A 21,242-nucleotide genomic window follows, 5' to 3' on the forward strand; every position below is an offset into this window, starting at 1 on the left:
AAAAAACAAAGCCATAACACCATCAGACAAAGTCTTTAATTCCCTTATCCGGGCTTCCACATTGCGTTTCGAGCAGAGAAGAGCATAACTCCACCTTGAAGACCTCTCCCTGGGTGTTCCCCAGGAAGGCGATAGTGTGATCATTCTCCACGGTGACGGCCACAGCGGTCAGCAGGCCTGGCTTGCTCCAAACCTCCTCTGCAGCTAGGGCAAATTGGGGACTGCTGGCCAGAGGGGAAGGCAGAAAATCTCCACCACACTTGTAGTTTTCCAACGTTTCCTTCTATAAAACAAAATATAAAAAAAAGGGAGGTCCAGGTGAATGGTTTTTGACACAAAGAATATGAGAGGAAATCACACGTGTGGTAGGTGTTTTTTTTTCAGCATGCTTTGTTTAAGAATTAATTTGAATCAAAAGAAACAAAAATATATATAACAATAAGAACAAATATTTTCATCCCTCATTTGCGAGTCGCAGCTCAAAATCACTTATGTAAAATGTGAAAATATGAGACACTGGCCACCTTCAATTAAGTTTGAATAATAGAGGTATTTCTGTTATAGTCCCACCTGTTTGATGGCTTTCATTTCATTTGTATCTACATCATCTTCAGAAAGTTTGTGAAAAACACCCCAAAAAGTTTGAATATAAACTTATGAAAGATTACATTGATTTGGCCACCACGAGATGTATTATTCTGGATGAGTTTAGGGAATTGGGAAAAGAGACATGGAAGGAAGGAAGATGTGTTTGACGGAACGAGAGCTCAAAAGAGAACAATACAAAAAGATAAAAGCCCTTCAGAACAAACTAAAGACAGACATTTAAGTAAACAATAACACAGACACATTACCGATTCAAGGGGATTCTTCAACACACGTCCCAATCACATCTGTTATTCCAAACTCCTTTCTTTAAAAACTACAATAAGCCAACACAAAACAAGCACTCACCGGAATTGTCGACGTGCAGTCCGTTTTAGAGAAGTAGGGGATGTCCACGGCGGGGGACCCGTTAATTTTCCCAGAGTCGCTATAGCAGGCGCCGATGATCTCCACCAGGCGCTCGTTGATGGCGTTGAGCGGGTACATGCAGAGAGCCGAGTCGTGGGCGTCGTCGTCCGGACTCGCCACCACGAAGAGAACCTTGCTCCACGGGAAGACCTTCCCATACGTCCCCGATTCGGTCATGACCCGCGCCAGCTCCTTCCCCGGAGAGGCCACGTACGCGGCCTGAACTCTGTTGAAGCGGTTCGCCTTGCCGCAGGCCAACTGCAGCTCCGTGTGCGAGTAGTAGTGGTGGTCGTCCTCGCAGAGGCGCGACACGAAGGTCAGGTTCTTGTTGTCCGTGCCGTCGCGCGTCCGCGAAAAGAGGAAGTAGACGAAGCCGTCCGCTTTGAAGGCGTGGCGGAAGTCGTGCAGGTACTTGGGGACGAACGGCGTCGTCTGCACCGTCGACGCCTCGATGATGCTCTCGAACACGACCCACTCCCGGTAGTCCTGGAGGATCCGCGTGCTGATGAGCTTGGTGCTGTCCAGGCTCCCGTAGCCCTTCCCCACCAGGAACACGCCGAAGGAGTGGCCGTCTTTCGAGTAGTTGGACATGACGCCCACCACGTTGACGTTGTCCTCTATGCTGGCCACGTACGTCCTCTCCCCTTTGTTGTCGCTGTAGTACAGCTGCTCCTCCACGTTGGTCAGGTTGAGGAGGGAGCAGATGCCGCGGTAGCGGCTGCCGCAGACGACCAGCGAGCCGTTGGACGGGTGCACCAGCAGGAGCTTGTTGAGGTTGGGCATGGGCTTGGTGTCCTGGCAGGCCGAGGCGGGCGGCGTGCAGGTCCGGGCGTCCTCCTTGGGGCCCGTCTCGGCGCGGGCCTCCCGGCGGAGGGACGGCCCCAGCTGGTAGACGGCGTTGACCGCCCCCAGGTAGATGCGACCGGTCTGCGGGTCCTGGACCACATTGTTGATGGAGGTCTCGGAGGTGAACTCCGCCACGCCGCTTTCCTCCTGGGCTTGAGAGACTGGATGGCAGAAGAGAAAGAGGAGGAGGGAGACCCAGCTTGCCATCTCTAGAGAGCGAATAAAGAGAGTAGTTTCATTATTAATGCAGTCAAATGCACTCGTAAATGTACATAAGCCGCCTGAAAAACTGCAGTGTGGAGTGGGTGTGTGGTTAATATACAAACACTTAACACTCACTCAGACATGCAAAGCCATGTGGACCAGTCAGATGTACCGGACAAATCGATACTTTTGGTGAATACGGTCGTTGATTTAAACTAATATTATGCATGTTTTATTTCATTCTTTCAGCAAATAAAAATGGTGAAAGAAATTGTGAAAAATGGTCATGAAGCTAAAATTGGGAAAAACAAAACCAAACTGTCAATTTGGATATACGCACAAGTTAACAGCTAACAGTGTGTAGTGCAGCATTTTGTGTGACTCAACCTACTGCCCCAGTTCTGTAGGTGTGTTCATTTGGATTCAATTGACTTAATATCAAAAACCTTCCGCTGGTGAAGAAATACCGCCGTTCTGTGTGAGGCTAAAAGAGGATTAAGGCACATCTCCAACCATAACACAATAAAAGCCAATTCAAAAACCCAGTGGATCTGCTCCAGCTGCATTTGCAACACCTCCTCCCCCCTCCCCTCCCCCCCCCCCCCCCCTTGTAAACCTCACCTCTAAGCGCTATGTGCTCAGGAAGCAAACTGTTTTGTCTCGGGGAAACACGATCAAACATCATCCCTGTACCATACAGACGGGCTCGTGTGCGGCTAACAGCAGGTGTCTGCCGAGTCCTCGCTGTAGCCGCCGCGGTAAATGTGGAGCTGCAGGTGGCTTTCACGCCCACGCGGCAAATGTGCTGCCTGTGTTTGCATGTGCTCTCCCTGGCATCCTCCCCCCCACCCACCACCGCGTTACGCCTTGTCAGTCAAGTAACCGAAACCCCCCCCCCCCCTCCGGTGACACTGGTTGCGTGCCAAAGCCGCGTTTCGGGGAGGTTAACCTGCCACCGATTGGACCTTTACCCACACGGGAAACCGGTTCATTTCACCAGCTTCTAGTGTGCAGACCACTCTATTGGCTGATGTTTTGTTAAATCTTTTCTTCCCGTTTACTTACTTCCACCCCACGAGCAATTCAGCTGCTCAAATGTAGCGTGCGCCTTTCAATTCACAGCCTTAAATATTTAATGAAAACACGTGAAAAAAAGAATTTAAGCTCCCAGATGCAGAATTTGTACAAGTTACAAAACGTGCGTCACTTTAAAGAGGCTCCACAATAACTCACTCACATGTTTGAGCTTTAAGGGAAACCGCGTGAACTGTAAAAAGCGTCCTCGCGGCCAAGAAAATGTTGACAACCTAAACAAACGGAGTGAATCTGCACCGTCTTGGGAAATTGCGAAATGTTCTCAAGACAGAGTCAGAAGAAATTGCCTTAAAAAAAGATGATCGCGGACAGAAATTAAATCTCGGTGAGGCAATTTCTGAGTAACAAAGTTTTCTCTGTAAAAGTGAGCACTCACAAAAGCCTCACTCATTTAGGGCAGGGCCGCCTTTCGGCAATAACGTGTGTGGCATTAGAGCTGGAAAGAGGGTGGCTTTCTCCTGAAGGCAGAAACTACAAAAAATATCACAGAAATAAAATCATTTAAACCACAATAAGGACAACGCTTCAATGGACCGCTTGTGATGAATTACGCGTGTAATTTCTGGGGTCAGTGCTTCATATGTGCTCTGAGGGTGTGTTATTTGAGGTGTCAGCAGCACCGTCCCACATTTATTCCATTCCACGATAACAGTTTTTATGTATTTCTATATGCTTTTCCTCTCTTGTTGCCTCAATATTATATTCATTCATACTACCATCTTTGAAAAGTGCTACCTTATAAAGGATTTGATAATTCTCACTTCCCAGTTTCTAATTAATTTCATTCCCTTAAGTCACAACCTTCACAACAAGTCTACACCACCAGCCAAAGTGCGTTCTCCTCTTTGCAGCCAGACAGCCTCACGCAGTCCGACGTGCCACATGTTCTTTAATGTGTACTTTCCTTTCAGTCTGTGAAAACATCTGGCGAGAAAATCTTGACATCTTTTTTTATAAATTACACCTCTTATCATTTTGTGCATCCGCGAAATGTCTTTAATGAAACCTTTTTTTTCTCAGTTTACACACAGAAAGACCATAGTGTTTAAATATTGGCTGTGATTGTAAATAAGGACAGTAGTTTAAGCACGACTGGCATCCATTGTGCCACATCTGCCAAAAACCGTAATATCCATATTTCTATCAATTTCTGTTCAGCCATGATACAGACTGCACAGGGAGTCCACAAAAGGTGAATTATGTCAATGGATTGTCAGGCAAAAATGAAGAAATTACTTGATTTCTTTGACTTTGAATCAAACATGCTCCGACAAAGCATTTCTCAGGACGTGATGAACAATGCAAGGACAACGTCTCGGGGCACTCATTAGGTTTCAGAAAGCTCCAGTTCCACCGACTACAACCATGACTTCAAAGAGTCCCTTCTCCTACTCATGCAAATCCTATAGCCAACGCTCAATCAGAACAAATGAAAAACCCCTCAGATGCTTCATTGTGGGTCAGCGCAAACGAAATTCTTAACATATTTCAAAGGAGCCTGTTCTCTCCGAGGACGTCTCCTCCTGTCTCTCTATCACTTTTCATTCTTTTTTTTTTCTTCACGGGCTAAATCCTGCACGCCGGAATTAGAGAGGCTTCAAAGTGCTGAGGAGAGGCAGACGTCTGGTGGGGAGGGGAGGGGGGGGGGGGGGGGTGTGACACAGGTGGAATGAGGCCCATTTCTCCACTCACCAGCCCGCCTCTCTTTTCTCAACACGTCTCTAAGCTGCTGCGCGAGAACGCGGCCGAGTGTGGGCAAACCAGCCAACGCGCCGCTATTCTGAATAAATAAAAAGCTGCTAAATTTAGAGGCTGCGTGCTGCATCAGCCTGCAGCTAATGAAGCCTCCAATGGCTCGGGATAAATAATAATGAAACGCATCATGTTCTAATGAAGCGGGCACATCTGAAAAATGCGGCCCTGTACGAGACAAAAATTGCTTAATTAAATCCGTCCGACTTTTAGAAATTTGAACTAATTCCTCTGCAAGGAATCACTTCCTTCACTTCAGAGGTACAAGAAGAAGAGAAAATGTTTACACAGAATTTATTAAACTAAACCAATTATACTGAATCCTCCTCGTCACTGACCAAATCAGTAGAGGGAAGATCTTTTCACTGGTGACTATATGCTTTGTTGGAGAATGTAATTTACCTCATTGAAAGCTTTCTATACGATAATCAATAATGATTCTGTAAATAGTTGTTGAGCTAATACCTTGAAAGAAATGCTCATTTTGATTTCCTGTTATTGTGTAAACACTAGGGACCACATTGGGTCCAGCAGCTACTTTTAGAAAAATGCCCACCTGTTTGATTTTAACAAGAAAAACAGTATAAAGAGTGTTTATTTTGTGCAGAGACACGATCGATTAGTGAATGAGTTTAAAAGAAACAATTTCATTCTTAAAAAATGATTTGGGATTTACAACTGTAGCTCATTTTTTTATTGTTAAAGGAAAAGGAGACTGGAGAAAAAGAAACTGCTGAGGTTCTGGATGAGCAGGCTGGAAAAAAGCACCTGAAGGTGTGTCTCTGTTGGATTGCTGGTCACCAAACACACACACACACACACACACCCTTTTTTATTATATATAAAAAAAAAAAAAACTTTACAGCCATCTCTTTCAACCTCCCCCGACAAGTTAGGACATGCCTGGACAGGAAAAGCAGCTCGCAGCTGAGGAAAATGAAAGATAATTGAAAAATGGCAGGTGCGGCGAGCAAACACACACGCAGACACACGCGGACCGGTCGGCTCAGGGATGCATGTGCAGGCACCGATACGTGCAGCTTGAAGTGCTGACAAGGTAATCCTATTCCCGACCACACAGAGACACTCTTCTCTTCAAACATCCACGCTGTGCGTCTTTGACACAGGGGCACGAAAGCCCAGCACGGCAGTCCACATGCCTCTCGGCCAGTTCCCCCCCCCCCCAACTCCCCCATCCCATCCCATCCCCCTTTCTAGGACAACACCCGCCAGGAGGAAGTGTACGAACGTGCCAGAGCAACGGAGCAAGAGATCTGGGAGGAGAGAAAACCAGAATGTGTGTGTGCGTGCATGTGTGTGTGTGTGTGTGTGTGTGTGTAATGATTAGATCACAAACTGCTGACCTGACAGGTTTTGAACCAGCGTGAGTATCCTTCTCACTGATTAAAACAGATACGAAGATACAAAACTGGTATGAAATAAATAAATAAATTGTAAAAGAACAGACGCCCTACCCTAACATAATAGGATATCACCCCATACTGCGATCGCTCATTTTCAGCACTTTCTTTATCGGAGAGCTTGGCTTTGACAGATGCCAGGGTCTGACATTGATGTGTGTGTGTGTGTGTGAGGGGGGGGGGGGGGCTCTACATTGAAGCCACTTTCAGTGTTACACGCTGATAAAAGTGAACGGCTATTAAATTACTTGCATGTCCCCAGAGCCCCTCGGGGGAGGGGCTGGGCGGTGATGGCGGGGGTTTTGGTTATTGCTCTAAAGTGCATCGCGCCATGTGTGTCTCGGGGTTCTTAAAAAGGAGGTGATAAAGTGCGCGCAAGGCGGCAACATGACATGACGTGGGTTAGGAGCCATTCAAGGAGCCCGTAGATGAGGGGCGGATCTCCATCCTCCCCCCCCCCCCCCCCCCCCCCCCCGCCGCCGTCCAGGGAAAGGACAGGCGGGAACAAGCGGCATTGTTAGACATGAAACATGAAGTGGGAGAGTGTGGAGAACTCCCTTTCTCTGCACGTCTCCCGTCTCTCCCAAATTTGATTTGATTTTTTTTTTTTTTTTTTTTGACACGCAAACGCTCTTGTCCCTTTTTACTCGCGGTAGAACATTCTTTCACGAGTCGCGATGGGAGGCTGTTGTGACGACGGCAATCCAATTTCCATATGAACAATTGCCCTGCCGTCAGGGTTGGCAGTTCATTTATTTCCATTTTGACTGACTTGGGAGAACCCGCGCTCACCAGAAAGGAGCCGGCAGCGAGCCATTGTGTTCGTGTTCGTGGCACCGGGCGGGGGGGTGGGGGGGGTGGGGGGGATTGATGAGCCGAGGGTCCATCGCGGTGGGATCCAGCTGCTTTGGCCTAAATATGCTAACACCTTTAAAAGTTGGCCCCCGTGACGCAAGGATTGTGTGGATCCCACTTTGCCCTCCTAATGGGCCGCCGTGTGTCGTGTCCCAATTCTCTCGCGCCCCTGTGCTCCTCCTGTGCGTCTCCCTGCCCTCTTGTGTGCATGTTTGTCGGTCTTGATGTATGACCAGGAGTCACGGGTAAGAGGGCAAACACACACACACACACACACGTCCTTTTAGGCACGGCACTTTGGCTCATTAGGACCGATCGGCTGCTTCTGCGACTGATTACCGCTCTGTCACCATTTTCAAGGCTTCTGCTCCCCCTTCCTCCCTCCCTCCTTCCCTACCCTACCAGCTGGACACTTGAGCAATGACAGCATTTAAACAAACAAAAAAAACCGCAGGCACACGAAACGCATTTAAAAGTGCATGTGTGCACAGACTCTTCATACCTGACTCGGCAGCCAACCTCGATGTCCCTCGTAATCGCTCCATCTCTGTTAGTCCCTCAAAACAAACACACCAACGCCACCTCGCTCCGTCTGGGCAGCAGCAGCTATTGGGGCTAATCTCCCGGTGCCAAACTCAGCCGCGCAGCTGGATGCCGCGGCTCTCCTGGCGGGACGTAAGAGCGACTGTTTGCTGTGTGGACACAGCTGGCGGATGTGGGGAACCTGATTAAAAGGCCCGGGCTTGGCGAAAAAGGGCCGCTTTCAGGAGCCGGCGGCTTCTCCGACATCCGGACGGCTGCGAATGCACACAAACAGTTGCTCGACGCGCTCACGTGCTTTACTAATCGCGGCGGATGAAAGGGCCTTTTCCATATAGATTCATTTGCAGATTTCTATAAATTGATTAAGTCATTGAGGTCCTGGACCAGAGTCTGGATCACTAATGACTCCATTTGAAGAAAAAAAAGCAAATCTTTACATTCAAGAAACTGGATCAAGTTTCACATGTTTTGTTTGAGAAATGACTTTTAATGAACTAATGAACGATTAATCATCATAGAAAACCTCACTCTGTAATTTTATTTCCATTAAGGGAATAGGATTTTCCTTGTGGCACGTTAATGGCTGCAGGGAATTCCTTTTTCCTCTCATTGCTTTCAGAGATCAGACTCGGGTTTTAAAAGAACAGGTAACGAGTCATTGTCTTGCTGAAGGGCACTTCAGCAGGTTTGAAGCTCGCTCACACGGGGGGGGGGGGGGGGGGGTGGACTTAGATCCCGGCTTTGTCTGCTTGGACTCGCAGCTTCTCTAATCCGTGCACAACCCTGAGGCAATCCTCTGCGCCCAACGCACACTCTGATACACAAAATGCAGTCACAATTAAGAAGTCAGGCGGGCAGACTGACTGCTGGGAAGGAATCCATTACACACCTTATTGGTTATAATGATTTCACTTTACCAGCACAAACGCCAATGAGCCATGAAGGTATCTTGTAATGTGGTTTAGTAGTCTCAGTGTGCCCAGCTTTGGTTGGGTTTTGAAGGGGAATACTGATGTTGTGGCGTAGGCATGAATCCGCATGGCAACCCTGCCACAGAGGACAGTGCGAACAAACGCGTTTTTAAAGTAGCTTCGGGGTTTTAAAAAAGGACTCGTTTTGGGGAACACTGCTGTTTGCTTTCCGTCCGACAGCGAGGCGAGATTGATATCAATCCCGTGTTTGTGTGGCGGGTGCAGAGGTCGAGCTGGGACGCGTTTAGCCTCGCTGAGAATAAGCACCGGAAGCAGAGAGGGGAGGTGGCGAAATCAACACTCTGTTTCTCATTGGTTTCATCACTGCATAAAATAACATTATTTCTGAACATATATACGATTTGTCCATCCAATCTGTTGTTAACTTCTGTGCAGCGTCTTTGGCTGCAGTGTGGGTTGCCAGTCACGGTTGGGGGGGGGGGGGGGGGGGGGGGGGGGGGGACATGGGTGTGGTCTCTGTACATGGAATTTCATCCTTGATTTAACAGGCAATGCTTACTACCGACTTCCGTGTGTTCGAGGGGGAGACTTTAGTCTTCTTGCAGGTACTTGGTTTAGTTTTATGCTGACATTGGTTGGAATTAAATTTAAAGTTAAGAGCACATCTTACAGCTTATAATTATAATTCTCTAGCCTTTACTGCGGTTACATTTTCTCTTGCACATACTAACTCATAAGAAGCATATTATTATTCTTGGTTGCAAAAAATGGATTTTTATTTTATTTTCACATAAAGGCGAAATCTCTCTGGTTCTGTCCGGAACCCCCGAGGGCTGAATGAGGAAGAGAAGTAACCTCAGCGGGGAAGCCAGGAGGGATGAAGAGATACAAGAGAGAGGACAATTCGCGTCACACGTTGCCAGCGGTGTGTGTGTGTGTGTTTGTACGGTTCCTTTGTGCAGGCTGTCAGGGGCCCGTCACTTGTCATGTGACTGAGGACTGTAATGGTGGCGGCATGGGGCTGAGGCCCGGGAAGAATCCAGGCCTTTGGTAATGACTCACAGCTATCAACTAATAGCCCAAAGATTAGCCCGCTCTCCTCGGCATATAGAATAAAAAAAAGGTCACATTTGGAGCTTAAAAGGTAATGGCTAAATTAGCTGCAAAAAAGAATACCTCATGAAATGGAATGTCTTCCAGAGAGAAGGGAGCACTTTTGGCAGGTCGTGCAGAAGGAAATAGACTCGGCTACTTTTTAATTAGTCGGACGACAAAAAACAAAATCACAGGAAGGGTAGAGTCTGATGAAAATGTGTGGATGCCTCAACACAAAACCTCCACTTATAAACACAAGAGCACCATCTCACTTTCTCCTCTGGTAATAACGATTGAAAATCCACGTTTGCTTGGACCCCCTCCAACACTTCGGCGTACCGCGCACTTCCAACAAATGTTCTCGATGCTATTGAAGTCCACTCCACAAACACTCATCCCTCCGTCCGACGACCCTGTAATCTTCATCCATCATCTATCAGTGTTTCAGCAGCCAGAGGGAAGAGAGAGGCGAGAGAGAGAGAGAGAGAGAGAGCTGCTAAGCAGGGCCTGACTAATGGCTAAACAAACACCATTATCGGGCCCCGGTGGCCGGGCGCTGAGGAACAGGAGCCGCAGAGCAGCTGAGGCTCTTTAATACTTAAGTCCCCGCTGCCCTGCTCTGCTAGCGGCCGCTCAAAACTAGACCTGGGATGGGCGGCACCGAAGGTCCACTAACGTGGGAAGGAGCACAGCGACATCGGAGAGGAGGAGGTTGGTGGAGGTGGTTTGAGGTAAAGAGGATCGTTGTGCACACATGTGCACACACACACACACACACACACACAAGCACAATCACTTGAAATCAAAAGCTGAGGGTAGAACAGACCGTATTGAGAGGGGGGGCTGGACAGAAGTGTGGCCCACTCGTCGTTGGCCAATTCCCCTCTCTAAAGAAAAAAGTTAATGAGCCCGTTAAAGCCCAGCAGTTCCCACGATAAGGCCGCTGATTATGCCACGTTTGGGCAAGAGGACTGTGCGTATGTGCTTGCACGCACACACACACACACATTTCTATTTGTGTGTCACTTGACCCGAAGCAGTTATCTGCTATTTGTACGATTGCAAGTCAAGAATGCACGTTTTCCGATAAACACGCGTTCACACACACTCTCACTCACATACACACACACCCCAATCATCAAGTCAATGCCTCTCGCACCCCCTCGCTCGCCTGGATTCGCCGTCTATGTCAAACCCGTGATCACATTTAGCGTACACACACACACACACACACACACCACACACACGCTCAATCAAGTGTGACTGAGCGAGCCACCCACTCAATGAGAGTGGGTGATTAGGCCCTCCGAGAGTAGGCCTGACCTTTCCCTCCCGCATCAAGTCCGCGCATGTGTGTGTTTTTGTGAGTCGGTAAGTTCTCGGGCCGCACCACTTCACATCAAATGTCACTGACTTAAATGAGATGGCCAGACAGGGCGACGGAGGGGAAAAGAGGGGATGGAGGAGATGGAAGCAGGAGACCGAAGGGGTGATGTATGGCCTGACATAAAGGAAGAAACAGAGGGGGGGGGGGGGGGGGGGGTAAGAAAGTCCTGTATCTTGTTCACAATTTGGAAAAGGACGTGCAGCAGCCAGGGGTCAAACCTCCAATCTAGTGGTTTTCGGTTATCCTCCAATCCCATCACGTCCCATCAGTTTCTGTGTAACCGATTTGTTTTTTTGTTGTTGGTTTTTTACTTTGCACGGAGTCCTTTGTAAATAGTTTCAAAGTTTCTCACACACTAAAAAGGGAAAGGGGAGAGAAATATGAAGACAGAGAGAGAGAGAGAGAGAGAGAGAGCTGCCATGGATCAATCTTCTGTCTTGGTTCTCTCCCTCCTTGCATGAGAAGCAGTGAAGCCGAGGTATTTTTAAATTTGTTGGTGGTTGTGGGAATACAGCCGAGGCCCTCGCGGGTACACGATCCCCCCCCCCCCCCCCCCCTTCCACTGTCGAGATGTCGAGTTTGCACTTCCGTGTTCTGACACCTCGGACGGACGGAGGGAGACAAGCCTGAGTCAGGCCTCAGAGGAGCAAGGGCGAGAGAGGAGGGGGGGGGGGGGGAGCAAGGTTTTGTTTGAGGGTTTGTTGGGCTATTAAAAAAAAAAAAATGCTGATGGTTCGTTAGCAGCTGCTATTATATTCACGGGCTTAATTTTTTTTGCAGACAAGGCGTGTCATAAATGCAAATGGTCCAAAGGTATTAACTCCTTAAGGGAAACGGCTCTGCGCTTTGCCGAAGAGAAGTCGGAGTCAAACCTGAACAAAACAAGTTAAGCAAAATTATTTAAAACAGACACGTTTTAGCTTTGACCTTGTATTTTTGAGTATAGTTTTACTATGGATTGGTGAATGTTACGACGTTTTTATCTTCCGATTTGCTCGGAATGAACCTTTAATAGCAGGCTAAGACGAGCGATGCAGGCGGGACTGCTTCCCATCTGTCCGTTCTCGCCCTTTTCCCTCTCAGAGGAGATGGTGAGCCGCCGCTCACCGCCGTCGGGCCAGAGGACGAGGTAAAGAAACGCTGAGATGATCAGTGGTGCTGCCACACGGACAACCAACCTGTCCCCCGCTGCTACCGAAAGGTAGAGAGGCGTTTGTGTGAGAAAATGAATGCGTGTTATTTAGTAGTAAGAGAAACCCTGGAAAGGGATGTGGAGACGTTGGTCAATTGATCGATTGGGCAGAAAATTGATATTTCTTCCTCTTCTTCTCCCCTGGATTGAAGGTGTCATATGGAAAATTGAGAATAGGTCTTGTGAAATGTTTTGATTGACAGGGAAGTGAATGATTCATCATATCAGTGGCTCGTGGAAATCACCCAAACGCTTCATAGTTCAAGCTTCACAAATGGCAGGGGGGGGGGGGGGGGGGGTAGATGCGGTTTCGGACCAGCAATTTCATCGTGGCCACTTTGATTGTGGGATTTCACATGTGTGATGCTCCTTATACAGTCGTAGCCTATCGCATTCCACAGTGAGGGCCTGATTTGTTCATTCAAATCAATTGTCCAAAACCTGAAGAGTACATGACCCACGTAATGCGTTGAAAACTTGCTTCAAAAAAGAAGGGTCAGCCGTCAACGATTGAAATAACCGCTCAAAAATGAAATGTTGCTTAACTTGATTGTTTCAGCTCTGCTCTCACAAGTTCATGGACTTCATTACTTAAATCTCACACAACCACACGCTCGGGTCTGGGTAATCAGTGTGGAAAAAAAAAAAACACAGTCAGAGTACCACAGTCCTGTCGAGAATACAGCCTTTTTGGTGCTGTGATTGCTCTGTTCCCCAGGACGCTGCTGTAAGGAGCTGGAGTGGTTGTTGATGGAAGCCTATTGGAATGAGCAGCACGTAGAGCGCACCCCCCCCCCCCCCCCCTTCACCTCCCCCATCACCTGTAATCCTGGAAAAATGGACTCTACGTATTAGTGAGACGCTTAAAAGGCTGGAGCCATTTCACACAGTCGCACACAAACACACATTACAGCTCCCTATACGACGCTAATAAAAGGCTGAGGTGTATTATTCCCCTGGCTCAGTGTCATGAGAAGTTGTGTCGAAACAGTGGTAGAACGCAACAAAGTTTTTCTACTTGAGTAAAATTAAAGTACTTAAAATCATACATTTGGGAATTGCCTTTTAGAGGGAAACTTTGTACTTTTTATTGCCCTACAGATTTAGTTACGAGTCAAGGATTAACATTTTTCCGCAAGACGTGTCATCTACCCAAGGATACAAGTAGAGGTGGAACAATTTGATTGACAGAGAGTTAATTGGAAACTCCTCTAATAATCGTTCCAAGTCCTTTTTCATGTACAAGATGCCAAAAGCCTCACGGTTCAAGCATCTCAAAGGTTTTGCCCCTTTTCTACTTGAGAATTCATTTCATGAGTTTTTATCAATTTTGAGGATTGGCTTATTGAATAGATGCACATCCGTTTCTTTTTCCCAGTCCCAGGGCCTCGTAGCTGGATTAAAAGGGAACCACAACCTTTAACTAAGTCACCTGCAGCAACACAATGGGCTTACTTGAAGGACTATGGTGGGGGTAAACACTGCCACAATCGGCGTAGCGAACGTATCCTTCCAGATCCAAACATACACTTCAGACCAGATGCACGGCTAAAATAATGTGTTTTAGCATTTTTTTTTTTTTGATTAATTGCCGAGGGCTAATGTGATCACCGTTTGTAATCAAATGCAGACAAGCAAAGGTCAGGGGGAATTAGCCCCCCGCTGCCCAAAAAAAAATAAAAAAATAAGCTGCTTTAATCATACTGCAGATGGCCTGATAAGCAGCGGGGCGGAAGAACGGCCGGTCGGCGGAGCAAAGCTGAGGCCTGATAGCATCTGCACCGCGTCTCCTAACCGTGTCTTTGACGGCAGGTGAGTGCGCCCGACATTCTGCCCTATGCAGACTTCTGATGTGGTGTCCGGGAGACTGGGTTTATGCTGGCAGGGGTCCCCCGGTAAGCACAGTAAACGCACACCACACAGCTCACACCCCCCCTGAAAAGAAGGCTCGGACACCCTCGCTCACACCTGCGCCGGCCCACGACCGCTGACAGGTGTCGAGTTTGAGTGTGCGATAGCGCTGCAAAGCCAACAATTCAGACTCTTTATCTCCTGAGCCTTCTGCTGATAATTACGGCGGCCCCTTCTCTCGCACTCGGTCGCGCCAAAAGCTGCCGCTCTGTGCGGAATTATCGCCCGGGCCATCGCGGGAAAAAAAAAAAATAACCCAGAGCGCGTCAAGGTCAGGCCCCGTGTTCAATTTCACTTTTGATTCCAGTCCACCTTCCTTTCTCCTCCGCCACTTATCCACTCCACCCTCCCCGGGCCCACCCACACCGGCCCGACTGTCGAATTTCGCTCCAGGGCTAACCCCCATTTCCAGGACAAACCAGCGCCTTGACACTCATTCATTTCCAATCCTGCAGAGTGGGCGGCTGAATGGAAAATTGACGATTCAATTTTTGGAATGAAACTCAAGAGTCCTATTGGAATCAACCGTCCACTCCCTCCCTCCCTCCCTCCCTTCTCCTCAGGCTTGGGTGCCCATTCTGTCGCCTCCTCAGCCCCCCCCCCCCCCCCCCCCCCGCCGCCACTCGCTATCTCCGTCCTGGTCCGCTGAGTACAGCCAATTTCTCCGCTCGCATGGAGGCGTGGGCGAGACGGTTACCGCAAAACGCGACTTTAAGCGGCCCCCGCGGCCACCCCGCGTCCCATTGACTTCCCTCAGACACCTTTCCTTCATGGCCGCCTCCTCGCTCTCTCTCTCTCTCTCTCTCTCTCTCTCCCATCACTAAACTGCCATCAAAACAAGCAAACACTTTAAACCAAAGGGGTTTATTCTCAGCATTGCTCCCAGCTGGATGTTGGGTGGCAATTTAAAAATGATCTATGCAAATGTAATTTCGCTGTGTGTCATCCAACACAGCCAATTAATGAGTGAGCTTCTCCAACCCAACTATAAATTAACAAGGCTAGATGTAATAGCTAGATTAATGTGTTTTTCTGGCACTTGCCTAATTGCTAGAAGACTCCAGTGGGGCTAGTGTGAGCTGTCTCATTTCTACATGTGATGAAGTGAATTGAGACGGAAAGGGATAAACGCTTGCATCAACTCTATTTATCACATATATATGAACTTTGTTGTCTCTGCTATGGGTGTTTATTGAGGAGAATGCATTAGGAAAGCGATGCGGAAATATACTCTGCTCTCAGGGAACCTGTATCTAGTTCAGGGGAAATTATGAGCATCAGTTGTTTTGAGTTCGGTCTGAAGGACAGCATTAACTTTAGTCAGACGTAGGAATCTATTAATGGAAAACAAACCCGTAAGTGGTCAGCGGGGCATTTATGCATGGATGGCATATCTGGTAATGAGAAATGAAAGCTCAGGGCAGTGAGGAAAACATGGAATATGAAGAGTGGAAAAGAGCGGCGTAAAGGGGTTAGGGGACACCGAGAGGATGAGTGAGCGTCCGTCTCAGCCAGAGGTAAAAAAAAAAAGAAGAAACAAGAATGATATTGAAAGACAAAAAAAAAAAGCTCCAGGATCCAAAACAACACAACAAGGAGGCCTTTTGTTTTCCCCCTCTCAACCGATTGTTCTCTTCGCCGAGGGTGAGAGAAAACGCTAATCCGCTGTGGAAAGAGGAGAGGATTTACTCTAAGTATCCTTATTAGTGGGAATTCACTGATATCGGGGAGGGGGAGGATGGAGGGGGGGGGGGGGGGGGGGGCTGAGGTGAAGAAGGTAGAGGGCACGACGGACGAGGAGGAAGAGGGGAGCGGCAGGAGGGGCGTAGCAGCGTATTCTGAATACACTGTAGGTGCCATATGAATCTTTAATACAGGGGCTTAATGGCGAGGGAGGGAAGCAGGGGAGGAGTGGAGAATATAAAGAGCGAGGGAGGGGGGGGGGGGGAGAGGAATCTCCGAGGAGGTTACAGAGCCCTGCGTATCACAACACTTCTGATAAGTGTCAGCCTCCCAGGATCAAAACCTCTTTCTCCACAGCTGCAATGCCACTGCAGAGAGTTCCCCACCAGAAAGAGCTGACAAAGAGGCAGACTTCAAAATCAAACGGATAATAAAAAAACGGATAAGGAATCTTTTCAGGTGATACATTTCTTAATTTCTTTTGTTAAACACATACCCTGCTGGAAGCTCGGTCATGGTACATTGTTTTAATTATACGCACAAAAGCCTAATTAGTTATATCTGTTGTACCAGAGGCTAACGCGCACCCAATTAGACCAAAATCAAAAGGCTGCAACAGTCAGACGGTAGGGGGGGTGGAATGTGCGGTTCTTTGTTCTTGCACAGTATTCATCAAATAACAGAAGGAAGTCAAGACAGCACTTAACTTCCCAGGTTGCTGATGTCACGAGCACCCCTGCTATCTCTATACTAATTAAATACATTTTCTTGCGCTAGTGCTGGAGCGAATGGTTGCCGCACACCCGTCGGTGTCTCCAGCGCTTTGTCTTGCTCCCTGATGGTAATCGCTAGTGGAAAAATAATTTGTTCCATGGTAAAGGCTACAAAAAAAAAAAAAAAAAAAAAACTGCTCATTAATGTGGTATCCGTGCAACAGTTAGTGGATTAAAACGGGCAAAGTAAAGTCTGAGTGAGATCCACCTGCTGGTCGCCATAAAGAGCAATAAAGTAACGAGTCGACTGATGTGCGGAAACTATAGCGAAAAAAAAAATACTGCTTTTTGCAGGGATTATGCTGCTTTTAAAAGGATGAGTGTCAGGGTTACTCTTGATTGGTTAACAAGCCCTCGGGGGAGATGAGATGGCGCCTTGCGAGCAACAACTGACTGAGGAATCCAAAAGAACATTTAAAAATGATTTCCCTCATGACGTGACTAACAACGTGGGTCAAACAGAGATGGCAGATCCACCGCTTTAGGAAACACAACAAGACTTATCCACAGCCCCCGAAGAAGAACATCTCCTCCCCTCCGGACTGAGGCGAACAAACGGAAACTACCACATCCACTGGGAGGTTCTCGCCAAAAACGCGCCGCGCGGGAAAGCTTTTTTTTTTTACCTCCTCCCCTCGTGCGCGTGTCACCGCATTTCAGAGAGAACGTGATGGTCTCTCTGGGGAAGCACTGGCGCAGAAGTGGAGGGAGATGGCATTTTTGGGAGCACGCTGCGATTCGTCGCTGCGCCGTTACAGATGTTAAACAAGTGTGTGTTGGTGTACTACAATCAATTCCACCAGTCAATGGAAAGCAACCACGGTGAGACACAGAATTAGCCGAGGCAAAGACTCTTTTGAGTATGTCAATGCGTCTGGGGACAAATTCATGCCCCAAACCCGTACAAAAAGCCTAGTGTCAAAATAACGCCTTCGGTGCACACAAATGACGGTACTTTATTTACATATAAAGCCGGTGTGTGATTCCGATCACAATAAAGGGCGCACAGATGCATTCTAATGCCGGGTGCTGAACCGGCTTTGTACTCAAACATATTAATACCAGGTGAATAAACAGGGCCGCAGAGACTACATCAATAGGTAACCACGAATGAATAGCCGCACAGATGCACACGAGGGAGGGCAAGAGCCGGGGTTATGCAAACAACAAGTGGCGCCCGGTGGCGCTGGTTCCTCTCCTTGATTGGCTCTGGTCTACCTCTGCAGGAGGCTTATGGCCTGGCATTCCACATCCCCAAATAGTCCCTCCCCCCCGACAAGTGACACCTAAGTGGTGTGAGCGAGCGAAGGGAGGCCTGTCGCGCTGCGGTGGTGACCGGCGGTGTCGCGGGTGTGTAGCCGCTGATTGTTACCATGGCAACGCAAGGCCACAGATCAGGAGGTGAGATGGCGTGGCGAGCAACTCTTGATAGCTGCGTGAGGCCCCCACGTGAGAGATATTCCCAAGGTTTATAATCACTGTGAGCCGGCAGCTCAAGTGGTCCGCGCACACACACACACACACACACACACACACACGTGTGTATTTATGTGCGAGTAGTTGTGTGTATGTGTCAGTGTGTTCCAATCTTCCTGGGAAACTCATCTGGCCTAAGCTTTCAACTGGCAGTGAAATCCTAAAATCCTACCTACCAGCTTTCTCATGAGTGACAATCTTCCCTCGCAGGGCCCTTGTAGGGTCTTATTTTTTTTTTAAATAAAAAAGGAGCATTCATAGTGAAGCAGGAGGTGCAGTTCTAGCAGGAGATCATCTATGCTGAAAGAGTAAAACAGGTTGCTATGCAGGTTGCCAAACATCGACCACGTCTTTTCATATCTCGATCGATAGCTAGTGTGTACGCCCAGTTACGCAACCCTGGATCTTGGATCAAATCGATGCCATCATGCCTTATAAAAACCTCCACCCAAATGTGGCCGCGAGATGCCCGTGGAGTCGCTCCAATCATCATCATCATCATCATCATCATCTCACACTCTTGAATTTTCATTAGGAGGCACTTAATAGAGTGGGCACGTTTAGAGTCTCGCTCTGGGTGGGTGGTTTGTGACGATTAGCCGGAGCTAATCTCCATCCCAATAAATAACATTGATTTGAAAACACCGAATGCTAGGGGAAGGCTGTTAGAATTAAAGCGCAAAGGAGTTGACGTATGACGAGTGGTGGAAATGAATAAAAGCCGATGGGTGCGTGAGGGCGCATAGAGATCGAAAGCGTTTGTGGGAATGCGGGGGGGGGGGGGACAGACAACCACAGCCATTCCTTCAGGAGGATCCGATTGGCTGTGAGACCACTAACGGACACACTGGGCACAGGGAGAGAAAAGGCGCTGGCTCCCGTTTCCTTGGCCCTGGACACCATTAACAAAACAAACCCGTAATGCCACCACAGAAAATAATCTGCGCTGCACACTTTGGGTGAAGAAGCGTTTTTCTTTTTTCTTTTTTTTTTTGCTGCTGCAAACGCAGTTCACCCGAGGGTCACAGTGGAAGAGAGGAATTGTTTTGGGGTTAAATCCCATCCTGAGCTGCTATAATAAGTTCTCGACAGCCCGGGAAATGCCACAATTCTCCCCTTGTTCATCACGAGCGAGACGTTTAGTTTTATTTCGCTGTCCATAAAAAAAAATATCACCTCACGTCAGAGGCACAGCCAGCTCTCATCGAGTCGATCTGTTCGCAGTGAACAAAAAAAAAGTCCCCTATCTCATTGCATTTTAAGTGGACAGCTCTGTACAAGTGGACGGGGGGGGGGGAACGTGTTCTCCGGGGCAACGACCTTGCACAGCTCAATAGATCTTTCCCGTGTGTGCTGCCTCGGTGTGCTGCATGGATTTGTTTACAATGCAGCATGCTCAACATCACAAATCAGGGATTGCGTGGCTGTTGTCAGGGATTACCAGTCTGGTCTTTGAGTTTTTCATTAAATTGCTGTATGGGGAAAAACAAACAGCTAAAAAAAAAAAAATGGCATCAGCTCCTTGTCAGAAAAAAAAGAAGAAATAGCTCCGACATACATTTATTCGTAGTAGGATTTTTGGGAGATTTCACCTAAAATGCTACACATCCCTCATGAATAAATAAATGGTCGGACAGACTGCTGCGACAGAAACGTGAGCTTTTGTATTTTTTCACGTTGATGCTGTGGAGAAAATGTAAATCAAGAAAAAGGTTCCAACCACAGGGTGGACATAACAGTATGTGTTTTTTTAAATATTTTTTTTAAAGCTGTAATATGTTTAATATCTAAGCTCTTTATCCTATATAAGGCTGCAGCGTGATTTTGTTTGACACCGTAGAGAGCGAAATCCTCTTACTTCCGTCTTTATGAGGTCAGCAGTGGAAATGGACGGAGTTCAGGCAGATGGGGCCCAAGGGAATGAGGCAGGAAAGAGATAAAAATGGTGAAGAGCATCAAAGCAAGTAGGGGGCTTGAAGACGGGACAGGAAGGGGTGGCGAGACAGAAATATGTAAAATGAAGTGGGGTGTGGGCGGGGGGGGCAGACAAGTGACTGCTGCGCAGACAATCAGAGAAAGGCTAAAGGGAGATTAAAAAAACGTCACGCTTCACACAAAGTGCTTGCTGGATTGTCAAACTAGGCTTGAAAATCCCTCCCCCTGTTACCTTTCTGATGTTGGCATTGGGGGATTTACTGTATGATCTCTTAAGGGAATATTATTGTATTTCTCTGGAAAATCCTACTTTCACGTCCAATTCGGCAGCCATTCATGCCAACATTGAACGTTAACAGCAGCTATAGTCACTCACACATGGTCATACACAGTTATATCCCTAGGAAAGTTAATTAATTATATATTAATAACTAAATAATTGACATGGTTTAACAGGTATTTCTGAATTAATGGTTCAGATTTAAATTTCTGCACTGAAATATCAAATTGTTACAACTTCACAAAATCACACATTTACAAAAAAAAGTGGATTCGCAATTATTCTTGAAGTGAGAAGTCAATGCATCTGTGATCTGCATGGTGCATTAGGTGATGAAGAGGCAGCTTCCTCATCAGTCACCAAAGAATGGGACTGCATTTATTTGCAGCACCTGCTAACCAAGACGTCTCCTCCTCTTCTTGAGTTGATAGACTGAACTCCCTCCTTTTCTCTCCGACCCCCCCCGACCCCCCGACCCGTTAACTCTGCTGCCCCCGGGAACATCGATGTGGCCATTTTGTCTTGTGCAGGCCACGGGGTCCCCTTTAAAAATGAGTAGTCCCAGAGTGCTGTCTGAAGTGAAGCTTTGATAAAGAGCGCCTTTTTTTTTCCCACTTCGCCGCTCAGATCTGCAGGCCACTGCAGAAGCTCTCTCACCCCGCAACCCCCACCCATCTGGAAGAGCTGAAGCAGGCAGGCCGAGGCGCTTCAGCAACAAACCGCCCCGACAACTATCTCCCCTCCCTGGCAAAATCCGGAGCGCTGCCCAAAGAATAGTGTTGATGCAAACAAAATGCATGACAGCCGCTCACTTGTGTTAACAGCTCACGCGCACAGAATAGCAGCAT

At 47.8% G+C, this 21,242-nt stretch overlaps 1 protein-coding gene across 3 annotated transcripts in view; it reads right to left on the reverse strand.

The window, feature by feature from the left end:
- Nucleotides 1–21,242, reverse strand: part of plxnb2b (plexin b2b) — a 94,972-nt gene that overhangs the window by 27,953 nt on the left and 45,777 nt on the right. For all 3 annotated transcript variants that reach the window (XM_062562837.1, XM_037452422.2, XM_062562836.1), the window contains 2 exons: nt 955–2,069; nt 95–283 (listed from right to left, as the gene is read on the reverse strand). In XM_062562837.1, the coding sequence (XP_062418821.1) occupies nt 95–283; nt 955–2,067 (1,302 nt within the window). In that variant the 5' untranslated portion in view covers nt 2,068–2,069. The remainder of the gene's footprint in view (nt 1–94; nt 284–954; nt 2,070–21,242) is intronic.

The sequence above is a fragment of the Pungitius pungitius genome, chromosome 6, assembly GCF_949316345.1.
Source record: "Pungitius pungitius chromosome 6, fPunPun2.1, whole genome shotgun sequence".
Lineage (NCBI taxonomy): Eukaryota > Metazoa > Chordata > Actinopteri > Perciformes > Gasterosteidae > Pungitius > Pungitius pungitius.